We start from the raw sequence: 24,082 nt of genomic DNA on the forward strand, positions 1-24,082 counted from the left end.
ATTTGCACTGAGAAGTTGGATTTTCCAAGCTCTGTCCAACCTCTATCTGTGGACATGTTGCTACAGTGTTTGTATGCGCAATCTATGGCGTACTATTTGCTGTCTTGGATTTCCGACTGCTGGAAAACGGTCAACAGATGTGATTGCATTCGCAGCTCAGGTAAATGAAACGCATCATTAATGCTGTTGCTGGCCTGTGCCAGGCCTGATTAAAAACTGATGCATTCGATTTGCACTAGAAAGTCAACCTTTTCAAGTTCCCTGTCTGAAATTTCAACAGGAACACTCCCTGAAGTTGGATTTCTGACTCAGAAAGTTGGAGCAACCTCACCAACCCTAGCCTCGAGATCCAAGAGGCTGCTCAATGTATTAACAGTAATGAAAGCTGTAGCAGTATGTTGTTTATTAGCACTTCTGTGTCATTAAACAGTCATACCCACAGTACTGTGCAACTTATATCTGGAGACACTGTGGTGTTTGTATGTGCAAAATATGGTGCAATGCCTTGTTACAAGCTAGTATTGACAACAATGGCTAACTTGGCTATAACTGGTGTTGCTATCTGCATCTTGGTTTTAGACTTGTTGTACTGGAATGCAGTCAACTCAGATGTGATGTCATTCCCAGCTCAGACCTCTGACTTCCGAGATGAATGGGATGCAGCAAAAGACACTTGGCTGCCGCCTGGTGCCTGACCACCATCCCCTGTCAAAAGATACTTGCTATCAGGACTAACAACTTCTTTGGGAGAAACCCTGCACTACCTCAGTGTGTTCTTATCTGAGGCTTCCATGCCTTTTCATTTTGCATCACACTACAAATTGCCATTGGTAATTCGATGACAAACTGTAAATGAATACACATATTAAAAGCCCAAAGTACAGGAAAAATTAGATGAAAGCTTTTCATTATAATTAAATCTTATAATAAAGGCTGTGTCACACCGCCCACTATAACAATTGGCTTCCATACCCTCTGTGTAGAACTGTGTGTGAATGTGTGTGCTGCATATGTGACAACAGCAACAGCGCCCTGTTGATTTAGTTCCCCTCTCCTTAGGGAGAAAGTCTGTTGTTGTCTTCCAAAATACACACACCCACCCACAAGCACACAATGCACTCACTTGGATACAAACTTGTGGTGTGGCTTTTGTTGTTTGATAATTGTTTTTAGGCAAACATAATTTTGCTAGCAGAGACAGCTAACCCATAACCATGAATCAATGAGATGGTAATGGAGCCATGGGGGAAAAAACACACTCAGTACACTGTGGCAACATTGCATGAGGAACTTTCTCTCTCCCTTTTTCTTTTTTGTCTCACTCTCTCACTAGACTTAAGTTTCTATTGCTTTTACTTTTCATAGTCATTCAGCAAATCCTATACAAAAAATAAAAACGTCCTAAGGAGAAACAAACAAACCAATAAAAGTAAAATTGAATTAGTTTGCCGTCGGCTTACCTCCATAACCATTACTTCTCCCTCTGCACTTCCCACAGAAAGCCAGTCAGGTAAATAATCGCCTCTGCTTTAATTAATAAATGCATCATCCTTAATGAGAGGGGCTTGTTAGGCACTGTGGCAACTGCTACTGGTCTGTTTTTCTTTTGATTCCCCCCCCCCTTTCCTTTTTTTAACTTTCAAACTTCAAACTTAATTTCCACCTCTGAAGCATGCTAATTGCTCTCCCTCTCAGCTTTATAAACAACAACAAAGTTTTCTCATTTGGAGCCAGAGAACGGTGTAATGTGTGGCTATCGATCGCAGGGGAAAGGAGATTGCCCCTGGCTGGTCACAAACCAAATGACTTTAAGATCTGAATTAAAGTGGGCCAGGTATAACTTTGGATAAGCACACTGTGTGGATACAATGACAAAGGCCCTACATCTGAATCATTTAATGTTGAGTTCAGTATTTTGTCACATAAACCTCATCATAAACCACATCATACTCGTGCCACTTCAGCACAATATGAAGTTAAGTAAACTGCTGAGGGGGCTGCAACTTATGATGACTTTCATTATCACTTAATCCGCTGATTACTTCCTTGATCATTCATTTGATCTATGAAATGTCACAAGGTAGTGAAAAGTACCACCACAATACCATGGAAAAAGAGGGAGAGCCGTTAAATTGCTACTTCAGTAATCTAAAACCCAAATATATTTGTGTTAGTATCACATAACTCACAGAAAAGCAAAACATGCTAGAAGCAGAAAATGTTTGACAAATTTGCTTTTTAGTATAGTACCTTTAGAACCAAAAATAACCCCAATAAACATGTTTATAGTGTTGCTACTGCATACAGTAGTCTTAATGGTAGGAGAGGTTGTTGTTACTCATTGTTCCGTCCAGCTGTATTTCCTCTTCACCGGTGATGCACAGGGAAGTCCGCATCGTGTTTATCATCCACAGAACGGGGTTGCACGCAACATTTTCAGAACAAAAAAATAGAACAGGCTGGAGTGGAAGACTCTCTCGATGGGATATTTAAAAATAGCGGGCTTCTCAGGCGACAGCAGGGATTTAATGCTGCTGGAGCTTACCCCAACGACAAGCCGCCACATTTATTTCTTCCAAGTAAGGATTAGAAAATATGCAGTTCACATAACATGCTTGAAGATTTAATCATTTCTACATGTCACTCAGGAGAGACGATAAAAACAAATGCAATGATTAAAGTTGTCATATTGAAATTTAAGGTGCGATGATGGATTCACGTTGTCAACTCATTGAGTAACATACAAGAAAACATTCAAACTTAAAAGAACCAGCAATCTGCCAAGGGAATTGAAGTACTTTCCTTCCCAGTTGCTACCTGTTAACTCTTAAAGACGAAGAGGCAGCAAAACATCCTTTCATTTTATAGTTATAGTTCACTAATGTATGTAAAACGTGTCACAGTATGAGCAATGGTTATATAACAAAACCAAAACCAGCCACAACTCAGCCCTTAGCAACAGTGTCGACTTTCTATTAACCAGTTAACAGACTGTGGTGTTTCCAGGTCCACCTTTTGGTACCGGTTTGGTCCTAGGTACCCTAACAGAGGGGTGATGGAAAATGGGGACGGTAAGGAACAGTTCTAGTGGTACCATCCACAACTTTTTACAAGGGAAACAAAAAATAACCATTCTAATGTGCACCGAACCGAACCAAACTGAACTGCACTGCTTGGTGAAAACAAGGCATGACACACTAATGGCTGCAGTGAGTGATAGCATGATGCTGACTATACCTGCTAATACTAAATTGACTTAGTGTGGGGACGAAGGATCTCCTGAAATGTTCAGTCCTGCAATGCAAGGAAATAAGGTGATCACTGCGGCTGCTTCTCTGTTGTGCCATGATGTTGTGGAGAGGGTGGCTGCACTTCCCGAGGATGACCTGCACCTTGCTCTGTGTGCGTCTCTCCACCACAGTCACAGATTTATTGGTACAGTATGTAGCGCTGACTTCTACTATACTAACTGTACTTCTTGATGTACAAGCACACAATGCTTTTTTCTTACGCAACACTGAGGACTCGTAGCCTGGCGTATTGTAACTCTTAGTAATCCACGAGAATGGGGGCGCACACACACACACACACACACACACACACACACACACACACACACACACAGAGCCCAGCTCTGCTCCTCAGCGTGTAAAAACCCTGAGGGTCTTGCTAACATTGTGTAGACAAATCGCACCTTAGATGTAAAAATAATTTTTTCCATTTCTCACAAAGAACACAAACATTTATGTTACTTCTTTTTTAAGTATACCGTGATGAGGTCTGACAGCATCCTGGTACAAAGAAGTGAAGCCTCTGACTCTCACTGAAGATCATGGTGCGGTGGTTAAACTGTGATGTGCTGCAATAAACCTGTCCATTTGTCATAGCAGATTAATTTTAGCTCCATCGCGGAGACTCATTTCGGTTGCTCAGGGCGATTTTATTTTTTCCTCAAAGAGCCATGGAAGCTTAAATGTCAGTGTGACAAGAAGAAGCGAGGTGAAACTCAGGAGGCACCTGGCTTTACAGTAATAAAGTGGGTTTTGAAGTGAGACTTAAAGAGAGCAAGCGCTGTGTGTGTTCTGGAAAGACAAACTGTACTCAGTGATGCCTTTACTGCGTCCCTGAGAGAGCTCTGATTGAGATTTGTTTCTGTTAACTGGGTGGTTTCTAAAAGGGAAAAACAATAAAAGGTCCAAATAGTCCAAATAAGGAGCCTGAAGTCGCCTGCACCACAATGACTCCCCACAGAGGTTTAATATTCACTGACAATAACTAATAAATATTCTAGAATTTCCATGATGTCAACCCTCAGTTTCAGAGGGTTGTTTCACCCATGTTTAAATGTTAAATGACAAATAAGAGTGTTGCATAAATAAACAGTGTCTGAAGAAGTCAACAGTTGTACAGACTGTTTAGCAGAGCCACGAAAAAACTGGATAAATCACTAGTCTGGCGCTAAGCTGTTAACATTTGACAGGTTTTGCTGTGCACCTGCCCTGTTAACAATGTGACCCATACAAACTTATACAGTCTAGACTTTAGGCTTAGAAACATACTTTTGACATTAGCACTGAAAACATAGGCAGCAAGTAGGAGGAACATATTGTCAGCGTTTGATTGACAAAGAGATATAGCAAAATAATGGCACAGCCACAATTATGAAAATAAAATCCGATACCCACAAACACATTTATAATAGCAGCCTTTACATTGGCTTAGCAACAGACAGTAAACAAAGTCACTGCAGGGTGACGAGTGGTACGAGTGTGGGAGGTGATTTCTTGTTTGCACATTAAAAATATACCTGTAATAACGGACATTTTTTTGTAGCCTCTTCCAACATGACTCAGCCAGTCTGAGCTCAGAAGTGTATCTGTGACGATATGATTATAATTCTGAGATCTGAAAAACAGTACCTGCAAGGTGACAAGTGAGTAAAACCTCTACTTATTTCCTCTGTGTCTGTGTCCTCAGTGAAAAGTGGGGATCAGTCCTATCAGCTAAATGCCTACAGGAGACATTCAGCACCTTGAGACTGACGACTAAAGGGACTTGATCACCTGACAAACGCAATAAAAGCAGGGATCATTTTGATAGGGGATGGGGAATAAGAAACGTCATAAATGCTCGGTGCATATACACATACTATCTCATAGAAGGACAACCTTATGACGGACAGAATGATGGCTTCTGATTAAGAAATTATAAGTCTGTTTGAGCGACCTGCGTGTCCGTGGACTTGCTTTTCCCAAGCTAATGTCAGTGTGCTTGGGCGTGTGCGCGAGTGTGTATGTGTGTGTGTGTGTGTCTGAGCTTACCCTGTGCGCGTCGTTTTCATGTACTCTGCGTCTTGGGTCTAGCTCCTCATAAGGCGGCACCATTCCTTCTCTCCTTGCCTGCTGGTATTCTCTTCTCAGCTGCTGGATCCTGTCCACGCTGCCACACACAAACAGAAATGCAAATGGGTTAAATAAGCTTGTACAGAAGGTGAATATGGAGAATTTTCAAACCCTGCAGATATGGTAATGAACCCCCAAAACTGGGTAAACTCAGGGTCACTGTGGAATTCAGGATCTTGAGAGCAACCATGGTCAGTGGTGACTTATTTACAATTTGACGGAAGTCACACTCACAACTGAATCACATCAGTGTCAATATAATGCAAAACACTCTGAGAACTTTGACTGACATTGCCACCAACCAGCTGTCCCGATGATGAGCCCGCCAATAGAAGCCATCTGTTTATACAAACAGCAATTTTTTCCAACATCAGTCTGCAGAGGTTTGACTGCAGGCATAAAAACTAAACAGTCATCTGTGTGCATAAATGTGAACACACTCACACAAAGATCAATCTCTTGATCATTCTGACCGCCTTCATCTTTATCCGTTTTTCCTTCTTTTTCTCTTGCAAAATGCAAGAAAAACAAAAATATAAATCATGTGAATATTCTCTCTCTCTGTCAACAGAGGAAATATACAGCCCATCAACACTGACCCCTGGGCACGCTCGCGAGTCATGCACATAAACACATATTCACACATAATGGAAAATATGGACGGTCATATCATACACATATGAACCATTAGAACTGCAGTGTGCAATTTCATGGACCAAGTTGATGGAAGGAGGAAAAACACACTGATGCACCAACAGGCGATTTACGCAAAGTCAGAGAAATAGCAACACACTTTCTTCCTGTCTCCAAGGCAGTCTGTGAGCCCTCTGAGAGTGTTGCATTACCAGTGCTCAGCATGTCACCCATAATGTCACTTGTAGATATTCATTCGGTGAAACTAGAAAATCTGCAGTCAAATTTTTAACAAATGAAAATCTTAGCAGTGTAATAACCCTAAATCTAGACTTGGGCCAGCATTACCGCTTTCTACTTTGCCTGCTCTGGAGTGGGGCTTAGTAAAAACTAGACTGCAGGATAGGATATTCCATCCCTACCTTGGTCCAGGTGACAAATCACAGAAATAGTCAGTTTTTGCACACAGCAAACACAAAAACCCCCACAATGAAACATGCTTATGTCCATGTTTGTCCAGCCTTAGAGAGACGGAGACATTCCACAGTGATGATAGTAGAGTGGGGAAAAACAGAATTACACAACATTGCAAACCAGAAGCATGCTAATAAAGGCTTAGCATCATGCTTCACAATAAGGCAACACATTCAGGTTGCTAGCATATTTGCAAGCAGACTTACAGAGAGAGGAAAATGGTTCTTAAATACATTTCTAATGCACAGTTTCAATTTGATTTTCTAATTTCTATTTTCATTTTTTCCTTACTAAAATAGCTGTCACAGAAAACAACTTGCTATGTTAATAGAAAACAAAAAAACCCCTACACAATAGACCAACTATCCTGAATACAAAGCCCTCATCAGATAATCTATATGTAGTTAAACCTACGCCTTCAAAATTGTAACATTAAATTTATAAAAAAAAAAAAAATCCCCAGTTTTTTTCTCTCACCCATGCTGTTAGTTTGCTTTCGCCCTTCGTCCCCATCCTCTCATAGAAACCATAAACTCAGAGAGCTGTGTGAATGACTATAATAGCTGCAGCGCTGAAAACACATTATACCCAGTCTCACATCACAAATCATGTCGACTGCATGCACTCTCACCCACACATAGCAGGGAACATGACTTTGTTGAAATGTCCTTTTGGTAGTACCTTGGTGTTTTACTTTTTGTTTAAGTGATTATCTGTATTAAAAAAAAACACACGATGATTGACTATACAGTGCACTACCAGTCTTTCATTCATTCTATATATATGTATTTTTATTTAAACATCACTGGAGGCATGGGAGTGACAGTGCAGATAAAGAGAAGTTACTCATCCTCGTAAGGAATATAGTGTCCCAGAATGGAGAAGGCAGAGAAAGACCTAAGGCAAGATGGCAGCTCATCACATAGACAGAAATAAACACTCGTGTTCATAGGAAATCAATTTACATCCCACATCTTCCTTTTCCTCCTGCCCTCACCCTCTGACCACCCCCTTTCTGATTGCATGTGCTTGTGGGAACTAGTCGAATCCTAAATACAGATTTTTCAACAATGTGTGTTGCACCACAGGCTACCCATAACACCTCACAAACCAGCAACAGAATAAAGTAGTAATCCTCATTAAACTGGATTCCTCTCAACACTCTTGTTGTCAGTGTTTTTATGAGCTTTCTGTTCCACTGTTGGATTCTCATGAAGTGTTTGAGTCATGAGTGGTATCCCATTCTCTTTCATTAAGGGCACTCCAAACTTTGGATAAATTCAAAATTAGGAAAAAGGTTAAATGTGGGAAATAAAACAAAGTGCTGTGATTGCATATAAAGTCAGTGGAAACACATGAGAGGATTCAAACAGACGTTGAAAGCTATGTTGGACGATGGTCAAATATTTTCTTTTCTTCTCCAGTACTGCTCTGTGTTCTGCTCTGCTCTGTTGGGTTTTTTTTTGGCAGTGCTGTTTCTTGTTTATGCGTCACAGTAGAAATGATTTGTGTCACAAGGTGCTCCAGATGATACACACCTCACACACACACACACACACGCAAATACTCTCACGTACCCACACACTAACACACACACCCACACAGCAGCTCACCCTTTGCTCCATTTTATTGACAGAGGGCCCGGGAGAAAAGGGTGGTAAAATGTACACAGCATTCATTTTCTGTCCACAGACAGCATGCACACACATAAGCAAACACACACAAGTGCACACAGTCCCCCACACAAAGGGTACTTTATAAGATTTATGACCTCGCATAAAAGGAAGAGGGTGGACTCAAGAAGAAATAAATATGATAAACAAAGACATAACACAAACATACACACACATTCATGCAAATAGTTCCATGACCACAGAACGAGGAAGCTATTGATTAGGTTTAGAGAAACAAGTAAGTCATAAAAAAGGAGACTTGTATGACTTCACTTTTTAACTACCTCGTGGTCATTAAACGCCAACAGGGTTGGTTCATGCGGTGAGAGCCTAACATCATTGCACTGTGCTTGTGCGTGATAAAGTAGATGACTCTGTAACTAAAACATGTTTGCAACTGAAAAGCTTTCTGGCCTTAATTATTTAAATCTCACATTAGGAATAACTATGCAATGCATCTTTGAAACATTTGAGTAAAATATTAAAGGGATAGTCACAGTTTTTTGAAGTGGGTGTGTATGACTTATCCATAGTCAGTCTATTACCTACAATTGACAGTAGTCGACAAGCCCCCAGTTTGGAGAAGCAGACAGGAGTACCGGCACGGAAGCATAGCAATGTAGTGCTGTGGACAAAGGCAGCAACATAATGTATTTTAGCCAACTAAAAAAAATAAAATAGTGTCAGTTTAAATGTACGTTATATTTACGTCATAGGCTGTAAAAATAATGGATTTAACTGATGTCGCCACCTTGGTTTATTCCAGCCAGAAGTGACCATATTTAGACGAGAGAGTAGAGCTGTAGAGGAGTGAAGGCAAGATCTGACTGAGAAGCCTAAGAGCCTGTTTATACGGTTCCGTATATTTCTGAAAACGGGTATTTGTCTTTGCGTTTGCACCTTTCATTTACATGTAACCGGCGTTTTTCTCGACGAAAATGGAGATTTTCAAAAACGGCTTCCAAAGTGATAGTTGTTTTTTTTTTTTAAATATCTCTTTCTGTGGAGACATGTAAACAGGATAGACAGAGATTTTGGAAAAACAATGACGTTGCAACACAGTTCGCACATGCCCATTAGGCGCCCAGGAACCACAATAACAATGGCGGAAATATGCCTGGTTGTTTACGTTTTTTTAGCACTTTCGGGACTACTTACGAGCTTACAATTGAACTTAGCACTGCTGCATCAACATCACCGCTACATCGGCAAACAAAGACATCTGCTGTACCCATAGCAGCTAACTATGCTACATAAGGTTAAAATGTAGTTTATCATTGTTTTTATCACTAGCACCAAGAGGAAAACAAATCACTGTGCATGTGCAGAACGTTCTTCTATGGTGTTTGACATATGGCGTATCGCCTGGCATGCTAATTGCAGCAAAAAAACTGCTGTTTTTGCGTTTCTGTGTAAACAGGGATATCGTTTTCAGAACAGATCGTGTAAACCCAGAATTTCTTTTACACAGGATAAATAAAAATCCGTTTTTATTTGTATCGGTATTCGTGTGGACAAGGCATAAGACACTATCGGCAGACAGCCTGTCACTCAAAGCGGCCTGCCCTTAATTATGCATAACTTTAAGCCTTAATAAAATGTAAATGGTTACGTTATTTAAAAATGTAACCCCGTACAGTTGTCATGAAGGGAGAAAATAGCTACAAAGACCAAAATCTATGGTCCTCCCAAAGCCAGCAGACTCTTTTAACAAAACCAGTTATTTTACTTTGCGGAACATGGAAGCTGCAGGTCTACCGCTCCCTCCATCAGTCATGTTGTTTGTGTTATTGTGCATACTTTGGTACTTTAAAGAGACAGTTCTTATTCACCAACGTCACACAATAACACAAAGAAACCTAACTGATTCAGGCAGGAATAGACCAGCCGCTGTTCTGCAAGGTAAAATTACTGTTATTGTCAAAAGAGTCTTGCTGTGAAGACATCATTGATGGCTATAACGGCTTCAGTTTCCTGTCAGAGAGCACTATCTGATGGCAAGGTAAAGCACTGAAAACATTCTAAATATAGTGAACACTTCAACTGATATTGATTTTTTTTTTTCAGTGGCAAAAATATGTTTTGCTGTTGCCCTCGTCCAATGCAGCACACCGCTTAGCTTTCGCGCTGGTGCTCCTTCAGGCTTCTCCAAACTGGGGATGTGTCGACCGCCATCTACTGTAGGTAATGCGCTGACTATGAATAAGTACCTCATACAACCTTACTTCAAAAAATTAAAACTATCCATTTAAGGCCAAAAATAATAAGTTGTGTATAAAGCTTACAGTTTTCAAAATAAAAGCAGAAAACTGGGCTTCAGTCCAGCAGCAACTTTCTTCCTCTCTTGCTCACACACACACACACACACACACAAGCCCAGGGAGATCAATCTCCTACTCTGCTCTGCTCTGTCACACCAATAATAATTCCATAAATGTTTAAAATCAGAATCGGAAACTCGGCATGGCTGTTAATAATGCTGCCATTAATAATTAAGACTTCTGTTCCATTAATAACATGGTGCGATACGCATTAAAATATATCAATGTCCACAGCAAGGGAATGTGTCCCTGTCATTAAAGACTATAAATATTTACAAGACTGGTAAAAAAGGTGCGAATTCTTGAAGTAAAACCCTTAAACTCTGCTTTCTGGCTTTGCTTTTAATCAGTTTTGGGATCTTTGTCATTTATGCCATCTAAAAATGAGACTCCACTGTTGAAGCCAGGGTGACTTGTGATCATAGGTCATGTAAATGTAACATTAATTTTTTATGACGTAATGTGAGACCTGTCAAATCTTGTGCAAACATAATCCATTGAGGAATAATATACTGTGCATAGATTTAAATTATTCTAAAGATGATTTGTTTATTTATTTACACTCTAAAGCCCACATTAAGTTTAAATACCTTAAAAGCCATTATCAGCCTGGTTCACTTTATAAGACTTAATAACCACATCAATAATTAAAAGGAAACATGCTGGGCGATGGGGCAAATCCATTACCAACACCAGTGCTGGTATGTAAAGGAAACACAGTGATTCGTCATGTACACCTGATTGGTATTTTTATTCTATCAGTAAAAAAATGATAAGGGATATACAAAGACAAAGATGGATGGACAGATGGATACAACAGAAAAAGTGTGAGACAAAGAAAGAGGGAGCGGACAGGTCAAGCATGTTTTTTAGTGCTCTCTAAAAGATGACTTTGAGCTGAAAGGTTTCATAAATCTGACACAAAATGGCCAAAGGACTCTGCTGCAGTCTGCAACACACACACACAAACACACACTTGTAAGCTCCCAGATGCACACACATGGTGGACGGACAGGTGATGTATGGTCTCCTCTTAGATGTGGCACAGGGAGAATGTGTCATTCAGACTCTCAGCTCAGTCTGATTTATCACGTTTGCAGATGTGTGTTTGTGAGATTGTGCGTTTGTATGTGTGTAGAAAAAGAGAAGCTACACAACACGAAACTACCTACAGGAGCCTGTTAAAGCCCTTTGTGTAAGATATCTACTGGATGTACAGTGTTACCATTCAGAATCAGAGGGAGGAAGTGTCAGTCTTGCATTCTTGGAAACAACAAAGATAAGAAAAGGATAAAAATTGAGTACCGGTGGCAGAGCTGTTGACCTTCTGAAAAAGAAGGGAAAGTAGTAAAGTAGGATTTCCTTTCATTAGCACAAACACAAAGTCATGATAGCCATTTGGAAAAATCAATAAAGCTTGAAAACATAAACTGCGATTGATTTTAAAGCTTAAGAGATGGTACACACTGTATACAAATGGCTCCTTCGCCCTTTTCAAGGAAAGCTGGAAATTTGTAACTTTGCATCCTGCTGATGCTAATCAATGCAGCAAACAATAAGTGCTTTCTTTTTTAAAGCTTTAGAAATGTCAGAGTTACAGATGACTGTCTTACCCTTTTCAATGCAACAGTAAATGAACGTTCACTCCCTGAGATGTAATAAGACAGGAACTTTTAAACCTTTTTAGACAATGATACAAATTATATGAATTAAGTTAATTATATCTAATACCATACAAGTTCACTAGAATACTTTATGTTGTTACCTAACACTAGGGATGGGAATTGATAACATTTTATTGATAACTATGCCATTACTGATTCTGTTTATTATACGGATGCACGTGATAAGTCGTCTAAACGATTAAACGACTGTGCCCTTGCTAGTCAGCACCAGAAATATTAGTTGGTTAAACCAATCCGTGTTTTATTTTTGTACAGGGCCACTTAACTGTTATGCAGCCATCCACCACTAGTAGGGGCAACAGAGCTGACAGCACTCCCCACGGTAATGCTCCAGTAGACTGGAGTTTTAAAACAGCAGATGGGAAACTGGGGAGATGTCCTCTCGCAAAACCAGCGCACTTTGGCAGTACTTTGATCTAGAAGATGAAAACAAGGTAGGATATAGGCTGTGTGAGAGAAAAGTGGCATATAATCACTCGACTGGAGCAATGTGCGGCCACATTCAAGTCAAATATTTGGATGTTAACCTGCACGCAACAACAGCTGCTGCTAGCGATGCTAGCCACACTCCCAGAGGACAGAATATGTGGCTATTACAACAGAGGGCTGGACTTCCATAACAACAGAATCATGCATGACAGTAGCATGTCCTTTCATCATGGAAGGATACCTAGTTAGTTACGTGCTCCAGACGTGAGCTCTTGAAGAAAGGCACACAGCTGAAAACTTGGCAGCACACCTGTGTCCACGATAGTGCTAGCAAGATGGTAGTAGCAATTTAGTCTTAATTAGTCTTAATTTAAATTTTTGTTTAGTCGACAGGGAAATTAGTCACCAGGAACATCCCTAGTAGAAACAGAGTAGAAAAAAAGGCATGCATGTGAATCAGGTGTGCATGGTCAAAAGAGAAATGTTTAGATCCTGCCTGTGTGGTGCTAATGGTATTACAACAGAGGATATTAACCATTTTAGCAGATGTGCTTCTTAGTTGGGAAGCCGTAGCAATCGTGAGCTGTCAAATACATGGCATTTCTGGAATTTAAGCTCACTATGTGTTGACAGATGTTCAAGCATACTGCTGGTGTTTCCACCCTTACTTGAAAATATAATTTTTCAGACATTACAAGCTGCACTGCTGTCATCTTTCTACTTGAAATGAAGCCACACTTTGGACCTTGCTGTTGCAAGTGTCGCACAGCTTAGACACATGAGTTTGACGTCATTGTTTTGCAACGCGCAACTGTAAGAAAATCATGCCGGCACCAATGAAAGGACTCGATAAGCTCGGAAGAACACAATTCTGAACTAGAAGTGGTTCTCGATTCTCATCTCTACATATCACAAAGAGTAAATTAGTATTTCAACTATTAGGACTTACAAATGAACAGTCTAAAAAAATAATTATTGTATTATTTTTAGGCAGGCATCATATCTGGGCAATGACAGGACACAAACCGCAGGTCGATAACTGTGATAGAGCGCAACAGAGGAAATGTAGTTTCATATTGACTGATGGTGACAAGAGGGAGTTGTAGTCTTCTTTTTTTTTCCTTTCCACACTTCCACAAATGTGCGCCGGTCTGTGTGTTCTCCCCCGTGTCTAGTTGTAGAGTAGAGGATCGTTATCAGCTGTGTCTTACAAGGATCAACTAGATCACAACAACGGACACAGGTCAATGCGTTATCTCTCTGTCCCTGTATCTTGTATCTGTTTCGCTCAGCTGCTTGCTCTCTCTTGTACACACACACACACACACACACACAGAATTACTTGCAAGTAAGAAAAACAACTTAATCAATGTGAGTTATTGTCCATCATATGTTGACATGGATACGAGCTTTCTAGAAATTACATGTTCTGTCGTGTGGAAATTTCTGTGATGTATTCAATTTTCCTTTCATTTTTTTTTACACTTTCTTCACAGTGACTCATTTAGTGCAGTAAATATTCAGTTCTTCAATTTCTGACATCTCCATTCAACCTTTTTCCCCGCTCACTCGCCTCCTTCTACCCTCCGCAGTTTATGCAGGCAATCATCTCTGCCGTCGTTTCCATCCGCACCTTGATACCATCCATCTCTCCTTCCCTCCCACTCCATCTTAATCTCTTCATCATCTGCTCATCTCCATCTCCTCCGCCCTGGCCTCCCTCTAACCTCCCTCCATATCTCCCTCGCCTAACTCTTCATCATCTTCTTCCTCCTAATCTTCCAAGCTTGTTCTCGGCCCTAATTAGCTGACGTCTCTGCTAATGAAGTCTGACAACAAAAGATCACCAACGCTTGCAGGTGGGTCATAGGGAAAAAACAGAACGGGGGCAAAAACAGACAGAGTGTGTGTGTGTGAGTGTGTGTGTGTGTGTGTGTGTGTGTGTGTGTGTGTGTGTGTGTGTGGGGGGGGTGAAATTAAAAAGTAATAGCGCGGTTGTGTATATGAAGTGTACGTGCTGTCAGGTTGCTCTGTTGCTCTCGTTTCCTCCACAGGCTAACAGGAAGTGACACATGTTCTCAAAATGCAGCTGACAGGATATGACACTGCTCCTTGCGCGGTCTCGTCAAAGCACGGGGAGTAATTAGCGCTCTATCGACTGCCATGACATCAATCAGACTAGCTGTCTAAATGCCGGCATGTGCAAGAGAGACACTCACAGTGGCAGAGGTTGGCATCCTATCCTCATGATAATCAGTGTGTATGTGTGTGAGTGTATGTATTGTGTAGATTGAAAATTGTCTGGCATAACATTATTTAGACAAGCCTTCTATGTGTGTGTACCTACGTGTGTGTGTGTGTGTGTGTGTGTGTGTGACAGACAGACAGACAGACAGAGAGAGGGAGTGCTACAGGTGGTAAACTGGCTGGCATAAAATCATGTAGGCAGGCTGTCTGGCTCAACATTCCCCTTTGACTTTAACAGCCATGTGTGTGTGGCAGGAGGCCAATTTGCCTAATGCCTCTGCCAACCACAATAGCTGCGGATGGCATCTCTCTAAAGCTGGATTTATACCTGACGCGAGGGGTTAACGGCTGTCCCATGGGAGTGACCCAGGTTTTGATTCCCAGTTCAGTGTTGCATTTAATGGATGATAGCAACTGCAAATTCCCACTGCAATTCTATTTCAGTTCTTTCATATTCATGTAATGATAACCAGAGCATTGCCCATTCAAAACGTGCCCGTTCAATAAAGGACCATTAGCTTGGCCTCTGGCATTGCTGCTTGCGGTCCACACAACGTCACATTCCACACTTCCATGAATCCTGAGCAATACACCTGCCGTGACACAGTTGGATCCCTTCGCAATGCTAGAGTATAAGCATCATTTGCTAACAGCCAGCTATTTGGGCCCAGGCTATTACAGGGAACACAAGTGGTCATTCTGAAAGTTACATTGCTGATACTTGAAATTCACTTTCTTTATCTGTTCTTGAATGTGTTGTATTGAGCGATGAAGAGCTGTGTAACTATAAAAAGGAGTCTCCTTTCAATATACTTCACAGTGTGTGTACATAACACAAAACTAATAAATATGTCCTGTAGAAGATGAAGAGAAAATGAAAGGACAGACTCCTTTCATTTTAGTTAGAGGAACAACAATGAGAAGGTTTGCTTTGTCCAATTGTTGAATAGAAGACTTCTGCCATGCAACGGCTTGTTTCCATTCTTTCATTCACAGTGATACAGAGCAACCATCACAGCGAACTGAAGATGGAGATGGCTTTGCTCGATGTATGTTAGTGTAAATGAGACACTTGGGGAGCCTTTCTTTAACCTGCTTTATGTTGTCTTCACTGTCAACAAAACCATCAGCAAACAGAAACTTTATCTTCCAACAACAAAATTGGTTGTTTGGCTCAAAAAGATGTTTATCAACTAACTGATAGAGGTCAGATTTTGGTGCATGAACAACAGAATAATGTTTTGGCTCTCTCTTCACTCATATCCATACATTACTTTTGTCTCCATGGTTCTAAGTGTAACCTAAACTGCTACCATGACGCTGTTTTACACTTGATTTAAAGTTGATGAAGAATCTTTCTAATTACTCCAGACAGTTTGAGAAGTTACTCCAGCTGACCTTTACTTCATATGACCTCACATGCTCACTTTCCAATTTCCTTTGCTCCTTATACAAATATGTGCTGGTCCTGTGGACTCAACTGGGGTAGTTTCATTAGATTTCATGAAGCCTCTACCTTAACCAGAATAATTTCATCCAACCTCAAGCACAATAAGTAACTTTAACCTTACCCAAAATTCTTTAACTTAACCTTTCATCCCAAACTTGAGTTCTGATTTTTCATTTCCTCCTGAGACCTGAACTTTTGTTTGATATGCATTTGTACTTCCTAATTAACAGCATCTTATCTTGTTACCGTTGCTAAAATTACACCAATTTGTTGCTATATCAAACTACGAACATTCTTAATCAGAAATAAACCAGTTTCAACCATAAAATGTGAACAGGTTTTGGACCTTGTCCACTTATATGTCGGGGTCAGCTGCATGGCTGCCATCTTATTTTTTTACATGGATTAGTGTGTTGTGCTTACTGCCAGTAGATAGCACAAAAAAGTGTCCACAAACGAGGACAACAGGTCTAAGTTAAGAAGAATGAAGTAGAAGGTCAAGTAAACCCAAAGAGTGATGTTCACATATGAGGACACAAGGTCTCAGGAGGATATGATGTGAATAGAAATGCATAGTGTTATTCAGAAACTATGGCCATAATAAAAAACACTTGTGAATGTCAAACATTGTTTATGACCCAGACTTAATAGCCACAGGAATATGTTAACCTGTTAATAAAAGGTCAGTAAGTAAGTGAGTGAAGCATGGTGTGTACACTAGACCTGAATTCACAGTGATGAGATAAAATGCAAGCTCACATCAAGCATATGGATGTGAAACCAAGAATTTATGATTTGAAGCAGGTGGAAGATGTGTCCTGACTGGCTACGCCATTTTGAGCTGAACTTTTGTTGGACGCCTTATTTCTTTTTATTCCTGTCGCTTGATTTAGAAGCAGCACAATGGACGAGGAACAGCTGATCCATGAAGTTTGAGTGAGGGATTATCTCTACGATACCTACTTATTTCATTACAACAGATAGCTCAAAGTTCTGGTAAGCTAAATGACCATCCCTAAAAACAAACTAGGCCACTTGGTGTTGGCTATATTGCATGTCATTACCAGAGACTATCACAATGTAATACGTGTGTTTTCTCTAAAAAAGTAACAGTAATAATGTAGGAAGACAGCAAGAAAGTTACTCACCCTTCTTTTAAGTGGTTACATCCCTGGACTAATCTCGGGCACACAGCTGATAGCTATAATGATGATGTTTGTTTACATGACGCAACGTAAGTGCATATTTAATGGATTCAGTGTAGACATAGAGCTCCAGTGTTATGAGATGCTATGCAAAAGTCAGACGCTTGTTTGCTGTTAGGACATGGTTGCAATACGTTCCACTTGGGAGCGGCTGCTGAGTCAAGTGGAACACCTGGTAAATTTTGGAGTACCGGTCTGTTCCGGTATTTCACATAATATCTAAGCAGTTTGAATATTTTCAAATCGACCCAGTGCTACTATACATACATTTTGTATCGGCTTTCTCTTACAATAATCATTGCACTAAAAGACATCCACTAACCCTCTCACAGAAACAAGAAACAAGAATTAACTCTCTATGAAGCATAAAAGTCTTTGCCAAACAGAATCTGACACACACAATATCCGTACAAAATGCATGTGCATGGTATGCATGAGTGTATGTTGCTTAGCTACAGGTTACCACTACTCAAACTTCAATCTAATTCACTTTTTCATAATCCCTTCGAAAAAGGTGTGAGATTGAAGAGTAATGGAAGAACACGCATCCATATAGATGGAAAATAACATGAGAGATCCGTCCCTGAGCATATACCTTTTGTGTCTTGAACTTTTACTGTGTTCATTTGCTTGTGTGTCCTTTTAAGAGCCCGAGTTTATGTGCCCATGTGTCCTTTTACTGTGTACGTGCTCCATCACGGGCGGATGTCCTTTGCATGGAATTTATTTTTCATTGAGAAGTACTTGTGCAAATACAAGAGGTGGAAATCATAAATGAGAGGAAGAGAGAGCAACAGGGGGAAGAGGGACCCAGAAAGGGTATATTGAAGGGAAAGAGAGCAAGGGGGAGGAAGGGATGGAGCGGACGAGTGCCTCTTGAGAGCTTTCTCTTATTAGCCAGGTTGAATCACGCGCATTGAGTCCGGAAAACACACACTCTGGGCCTTTTCTCGTCTGCTCTCCATCACTTGCCCCCCCCAACCTCTTCTCATTCCTCTCTTTTAGTCCTCTACACATTCTCTACTGCCAGCATCTCAGTTCAGTTTCCCTCACTTTTTTCTACTTTCCCATCTCCCTTTCTCAGTCTAATTTGCCCTTTTAGTCCTGGACATTCACTGACCCCCTCCTCATTCTCCTTGCATGTCCTCACTCCGTCCAGCTCATTCCCCATCTCAACTGTTGAATTATCCTAAAACATCCACTTAGCCTCTCTCCCCCTCAGAATCCCCTGCTACCTCCTCTTTTCTCCCCTTTTCTTCACTAGTTGATCCTCATTTCTCATTCCTGCAATTATTTGGGTCCACTCATGTCTCCTTTCAGCCCTCAAAATTTGGACGCTTTATTCTCTCCTCCAAATCATCCTCTTCTCTTTCATTTTTTTTTGCTCTAAACATGCACTGACCCTCAATCATTTTTTCCCAATCTTTCCAGTTTGCTCCTCTCCTCTTTTAAATCTGTTCTTTTGTCTGCTGCTTTCCCTAACCTTTATCCTCCACTTTCTCTACTTTGTATCCCTCTCTTCCTGCTTTTAGAATGAAAATCCCCCTTTTCTTCAACACTTCCTCCTGCTAATTTGTTCCTGTAGCTCTAAACACTCATTCTGGCTCTTCTCTTCTCTATACCTCTCTTCTGTTTCACCCCTTTCCCTGTTTTCTTTCTTCAACTCCCCTTCCTCTTTATTCCTAATCCCACTTAACCTTCCATTCTATTCCCCTTCAGTTCCAAAACACTCCAAACTTCTCTCTCATACCCGCCATGGTCCTTGAATTTGCTTGCTTCTCTTCAGTTTAAATTGGTTGGAAATTCCACATTTCCTGCTGCATGCATTTTTGCATTTACATAAAGTACAACTAGATAAAGATAAGGGACAGATAGTCTGCATTGTTACAAGAAATCAACAGGGGATGAGGTTGTTTTGAGTAATCTGACGTGCCAGATGGTTTGTTACCCATCTGAGAAGCTGTCATTGGAAACTGTATAGAAAAGGAAAAAAACATATGTCTATCACTATCTATCACAGGTCAGTTGGAAGAAGAGTGAAAACATCTTTCTATCAAGGTAAGCCTTGCTCTTCTTTTAAGGAAGAAATACTCTCCAGCTCTGGTATTACTGATGCTACTGCAGCATCTATGCTAAAGTCTTTAGGAGCCACCATGTTCTTTTGAACCAATAGTTGCCCCTTCGTGTTGTGACACACCTAAAGCTGCCACCAGCTCCTCACAGGAAGCTGATAGGTCTGAGCTACTGATGGCACTGACACAAACGCATTACTTGAAGCCTGACCAAGTGGATTTTCATGTGATCTCGTGATCCTGTGTTTCTTGTGTGATCTTGTGATATTGCAAGAATTCAACCGCCATGCAAGGTAATGTTTTCAGCTACTTTAACAAACGACCAAAGCCTTTGTTTTTTTGGCAAGGACAGGATGAGTGGAAGGCAACATGCGCACCACTTGCCTTGTCTTGTTTGTGGTGCAGTGAATGTAATGGGAAAGGGCCTTGTGACCAACACATTGACACTTATTTAAATAAATCAATGCAGCAGTGACGTGTGTGCAGGAATGTACTTTTTTCTTTGTGGCCAGGACAGTCATTAATTGCAGGTCACTTGTCAGAAAATGTAAACATTGTCTTGCATGTCAGAGGGGCAAGTAGCTACATGTGCATATGTCGCAAACAGATAGTAGGACTTGCATTAGATCCTCATAGAGTTAACTGAAATATGATCGAAAACTTTACAAATGGGGCCTGTAAGCTACTGCTCCTGTCGTAGCCGTTTTCCACAGCATTCTGTGTTAATGTGACCTCAGTTGTTCATTCAGTAATGAGCTTTTCTTCATGACTTTGTGGTAAAGCTCATTCGTGCCAAAATCACGTAACAACCCAAAGCTAGCGAAGACACATCCCATAATACACACATACACACACACACACACACGTACACACACGCACACACACAGCCCCCGCCCAACCAAAACTAATTACCTACAAGAAGAGAGTGATGTGGAAAACAGCACTCGCACAGACCAACCTGGCACCCACTAAAAGCTCCCTCCAGTTTGTGTGTATGTATGTGTGAGAAGTGTGCAAGATAAAGACAGTGAGTATGTATTACTGTGTAAAAAAAGGCCAGTGTGTGTGTCTTTGTGTGTGGCACTCATTGAGCTGAGAGAATATCTGATTAATTAACATGGAGGAAAGAAAGCCTCTCAAGTGACCAAGCGATGCTAAAAGCTCATCTTTCTCTCTTGTACAAGCCTTCTCTGGGTCTCTCTTGGTCTCTATTTCACCATTCTGACTCCTAATACACATTTTGGGAGCACGCTGTTTCAGTTCATACATTCCGTGAAGTATGACGTGCACAGTCTATACAATATAGGCTTAAATATGTTAGGTAAGGTACAGTGTGTTGTGTAGAAATTTATACATTTGCCCATGTGTAGCATTTTAGCAGTCAAACACCATCACCGAACGTCTGACTTATGTCTTTTATGGGAAGTGCTACACATGACGGGGTATTTATCTGCTCCGGCTCCGATCAGCTCTTATTGGCAGTGATGGAAAAATGACACCCTGTTGCTCATTTTTGTCCCTTTTTGAGCATGATATAATAAAAAACAATTTCTGTTCATCTCTTTCCAAGCAACACTCCAACATCTTTTCATAATAGTCAGAACTGAGTTTGAAAGAAAAACTGAATGAGTAACCACTGCAACATTTTCACTGGCCTTCATGTTGCTTTCCATTGTTTGCTAACCCCGTTTTCCTGCGTGTTTGTAATGTCATACATAACACCCTTGGGGGAAAAAAAGCAGAACAGAAAGGCATATTTTTCTACTGCAGAACTGTGGTCTACTGGTAATGGGAAAGCAGTCTATGTCCTATGTTTAGCCAGTTTCCCTGCATTTAAAAAAATGGCATATACATGTTAATTTTGATGGGAAAAGGGTATTACTAGCATCTCACTGCAAATGTGGTGGATATCCACCCAAAAGGAAAGCCAATGATTGTACTGTATGGCATAAAGCAATAAGAGGACGGCTGCTCTTAAGGCACAAACAAAGCTAAAGTTTTGAGAGTTTCTCGCAATGGCAGATGGTGGGACATGTGAGAGCCAATGGCAAAATCACTTCCAACATGTTTATCCTCTTTCGTCAAGCAAACCCCAAAACAAACACAAATGGAGAAACACTTGAGGAGGGAGAGGGGCTAGAGGGGGCTGGAGTAGAAACTTAGCGTTATTAGTCCAGCAGATGTTTATTCAGCTTTATTTGCTGATACCACTGGATTAAGGAGCTATTGCTATAATGGGTATGATCTTATTTGTTTATGGGATGTGTCTAAAATGCTTTACAAAATCAATTTTATTGCATATAAACAGTATATACTACATTATACTCTGAAAAGTGTAAGCCTGTCAAATTTTTTGCATTGCATATACAAAACAGACAGGTTGAAAATATTACTTCGAAACCTCTCTGACAGTCTCAAAACATACCTTACAATAAGCAAAGACATCTGTTGCAAGGCCGCTGCATTAGATTTCAATAGGGCTTCATGATAAGTACGCCTGCATTGTGCTATTAATTTTCTTAGGTTTGGAGAAGCTCTGCTTTCTCCATGTTTTTTTCTTCCTTTACATTTCTTTCTTTCATTCTTGATGTTATTTGTTCTCTACTTATCTTTCACTCATGCGCTACAGTACCTCTCTCCCGCAAGCTCACTCCAATCTGGTCTCTCCAGACTGATTGTTTTCTAATTGGTGGAGTGCCAGAGGTCGTGGTTGTTATGGTAACCTGCAAGGGGCACTTGGAAGGGTTAGGTAGTGGTGGTAGTGGTTGAGCGAGCGGTGGGAGGGGGGCACCCACTCAAGAAAACGGAGGGCAGCACTCACCCAAGGCTTGGGTGGTCACTTCAGAAAATGGACTCTGTGTGTGTGTGTGTGTGTGTGTGTGTGTTTTTGACATCCTAACTACCTCAGTTTTGTACATGCACCTAACCATGTGAGTGCGCAAATGGTTCAAGTGAGAGGACGGGAAAGAGTGAGAAAGATAGTGTTGTATGTGCATGTCTGTGCATGTGTGTGTGTGTGTGTGTATGTGTGTGTACGCAGAGAGTGGGCAAAGAATCCTACCCTCCACTTGAAAATCCTCTAAAGAGCTCCTTTGCTTGCATCCTTTTCTCTCCCTGCCTCATTCCCACTGCTACTTCCTTCCCTATGTGCGCCACTCAGGCCCCTCCAATCTGTCCATCTGTGTGCTGAGATGGAAGAGAAGCAGAAGAGCTGCAGGAGGGTGGACACCAGGAATATGACTGTACGTCAATACTAAGCTGACGAAATTTGAAAATGTATCTTCCACCTCTCTGATTTAGCACTCCATCCGGACTTGGCTGGCTTTTTGAACCCCGGAGACTCAGCTTTTTGAAAACAGTCTCTAGTGTAGGATAAATGTGAAGAAGATGACATAAGCCTGGCTGGAGGCTGTGTAGCAGTAGATATAGGAGTTTCTGTCGCCCCTAACCCCCTCTGTGATCCTTTATTTTGAAATGTCAATATAGCCGATCACACAGCAAAGGTGTTGTCTTTCAGCTCCATTCATGTGCGTTTCAGCAGATGCCTCTGATATCAAAACAACCTGCAAAAGAGACTGTGTGCACTCATTGTTTTCACATAGCATTTGCATAATTAGATGCTTTATTGTGGAGGCTGTCTCATGTAAAGGAGATGGCATAGGAAACACTTACCTTTGTGGAAAGAGCCAGGACAAAACATTTAGAAGAAAAAGTGATAGAGTAGATTATTTTGGCCTGTGTGAGACACACATACATGCCTCTGTGTATGTGTAATCTTTACCAAATGTGCGGTGTGTGTGTTTGTGTGTGTAATGGGTTTACTAAATGAGTTTGCATTAAACTCTTCCATGCATAAGGAATTGAGCTGGCGGTGCCCTTTAGAATTAAAGGTGGTGGGCTGGTTGAGAAGCAGACAGTGTGATATATTACCGTGCTATGTGGTTAAATAACTGTCCTTCCATAATAGTGCTGTTTAAAGCAACCCACTGATAACAAAAATAAATCTCCCAAAGCCCACAAACACACATAAAAATGCACACATGCAGCCAGGCACATAAACTTGTGCTGGGGAAATATAATTGACTCTATTTTAAGACCTGTGCCGTCAGCTGTCCGAATGAACTGACACAATGTTTGAACTCCTGCAAAGACGATGAAACAGTTGCAGAAGGCTGCGTGCAAGCTTGATACTTATTCGAATCACTCATTAATAAACTTGGGGAAAAAGACATCATTGTTATTTCAGAAGCCTGTTGCTCCACTTGAATGGAATCTGTCAAAAGCTTTGACAGATTCCAGATTCGAGCGTTACGTTCAGTAGGGGCAACTACTGAGTGCCTACTGATTGATAATGCGCTCTCTGCTGCACATGTATCACAGGGATAGTTGCAGGTATGAAAGGATAGCATTTATGAGCTGGTTTAGTGTTTGGCTCAGACCCAGTCACAGAGTAAAATCACTATGGGGGCTTTGCAAATTAGCGGAGATGCA

At 40.9% G+C, this 24,082-nt stretch overlaps 1 protein-coding gene across 7 annotated transcripts in view; it reads right to left on the minus strand.

The window, feature by feature from the left end:
* Positions 1–24,082, minus strand: part of LOC117251034 (partitioning defective 3 homolog B-like) — a 266,671-nt gene that overhangs the window by 62,633 nt on the left and 179,956 nt on the right. For all 7 annotated transcript variants that reach the window (XM_033616998.2, XM_078174376.1, XM_033617001.2 and 4 more), the window contains one exon: positions 5,322–5,439. In XM_033616998.2, coding sequence (XP_033472889.1) covers positions 5,322–5,439 — 118 coding nt within the window. The remainder of the gene's footprint in view (positions 1–5,321; positions 5,440–24,082) is intronic.

The sequence above is a fragment of the Epinephelus lanceolatus genome, chromosome 14, assembly GCF_041903045.1.
Source record: "Epinephelus lanceolatus isolate andai-2023 chromosome 14, ASM4190304v1, whole genome shotgun sequence".
Taxonomy (NCBI): Eukaryota; Metazoa; Chordata; class Actinopteri; order Perciformes; family Serranidae; genus Epinephelus; species Epinephelus lanceolatus.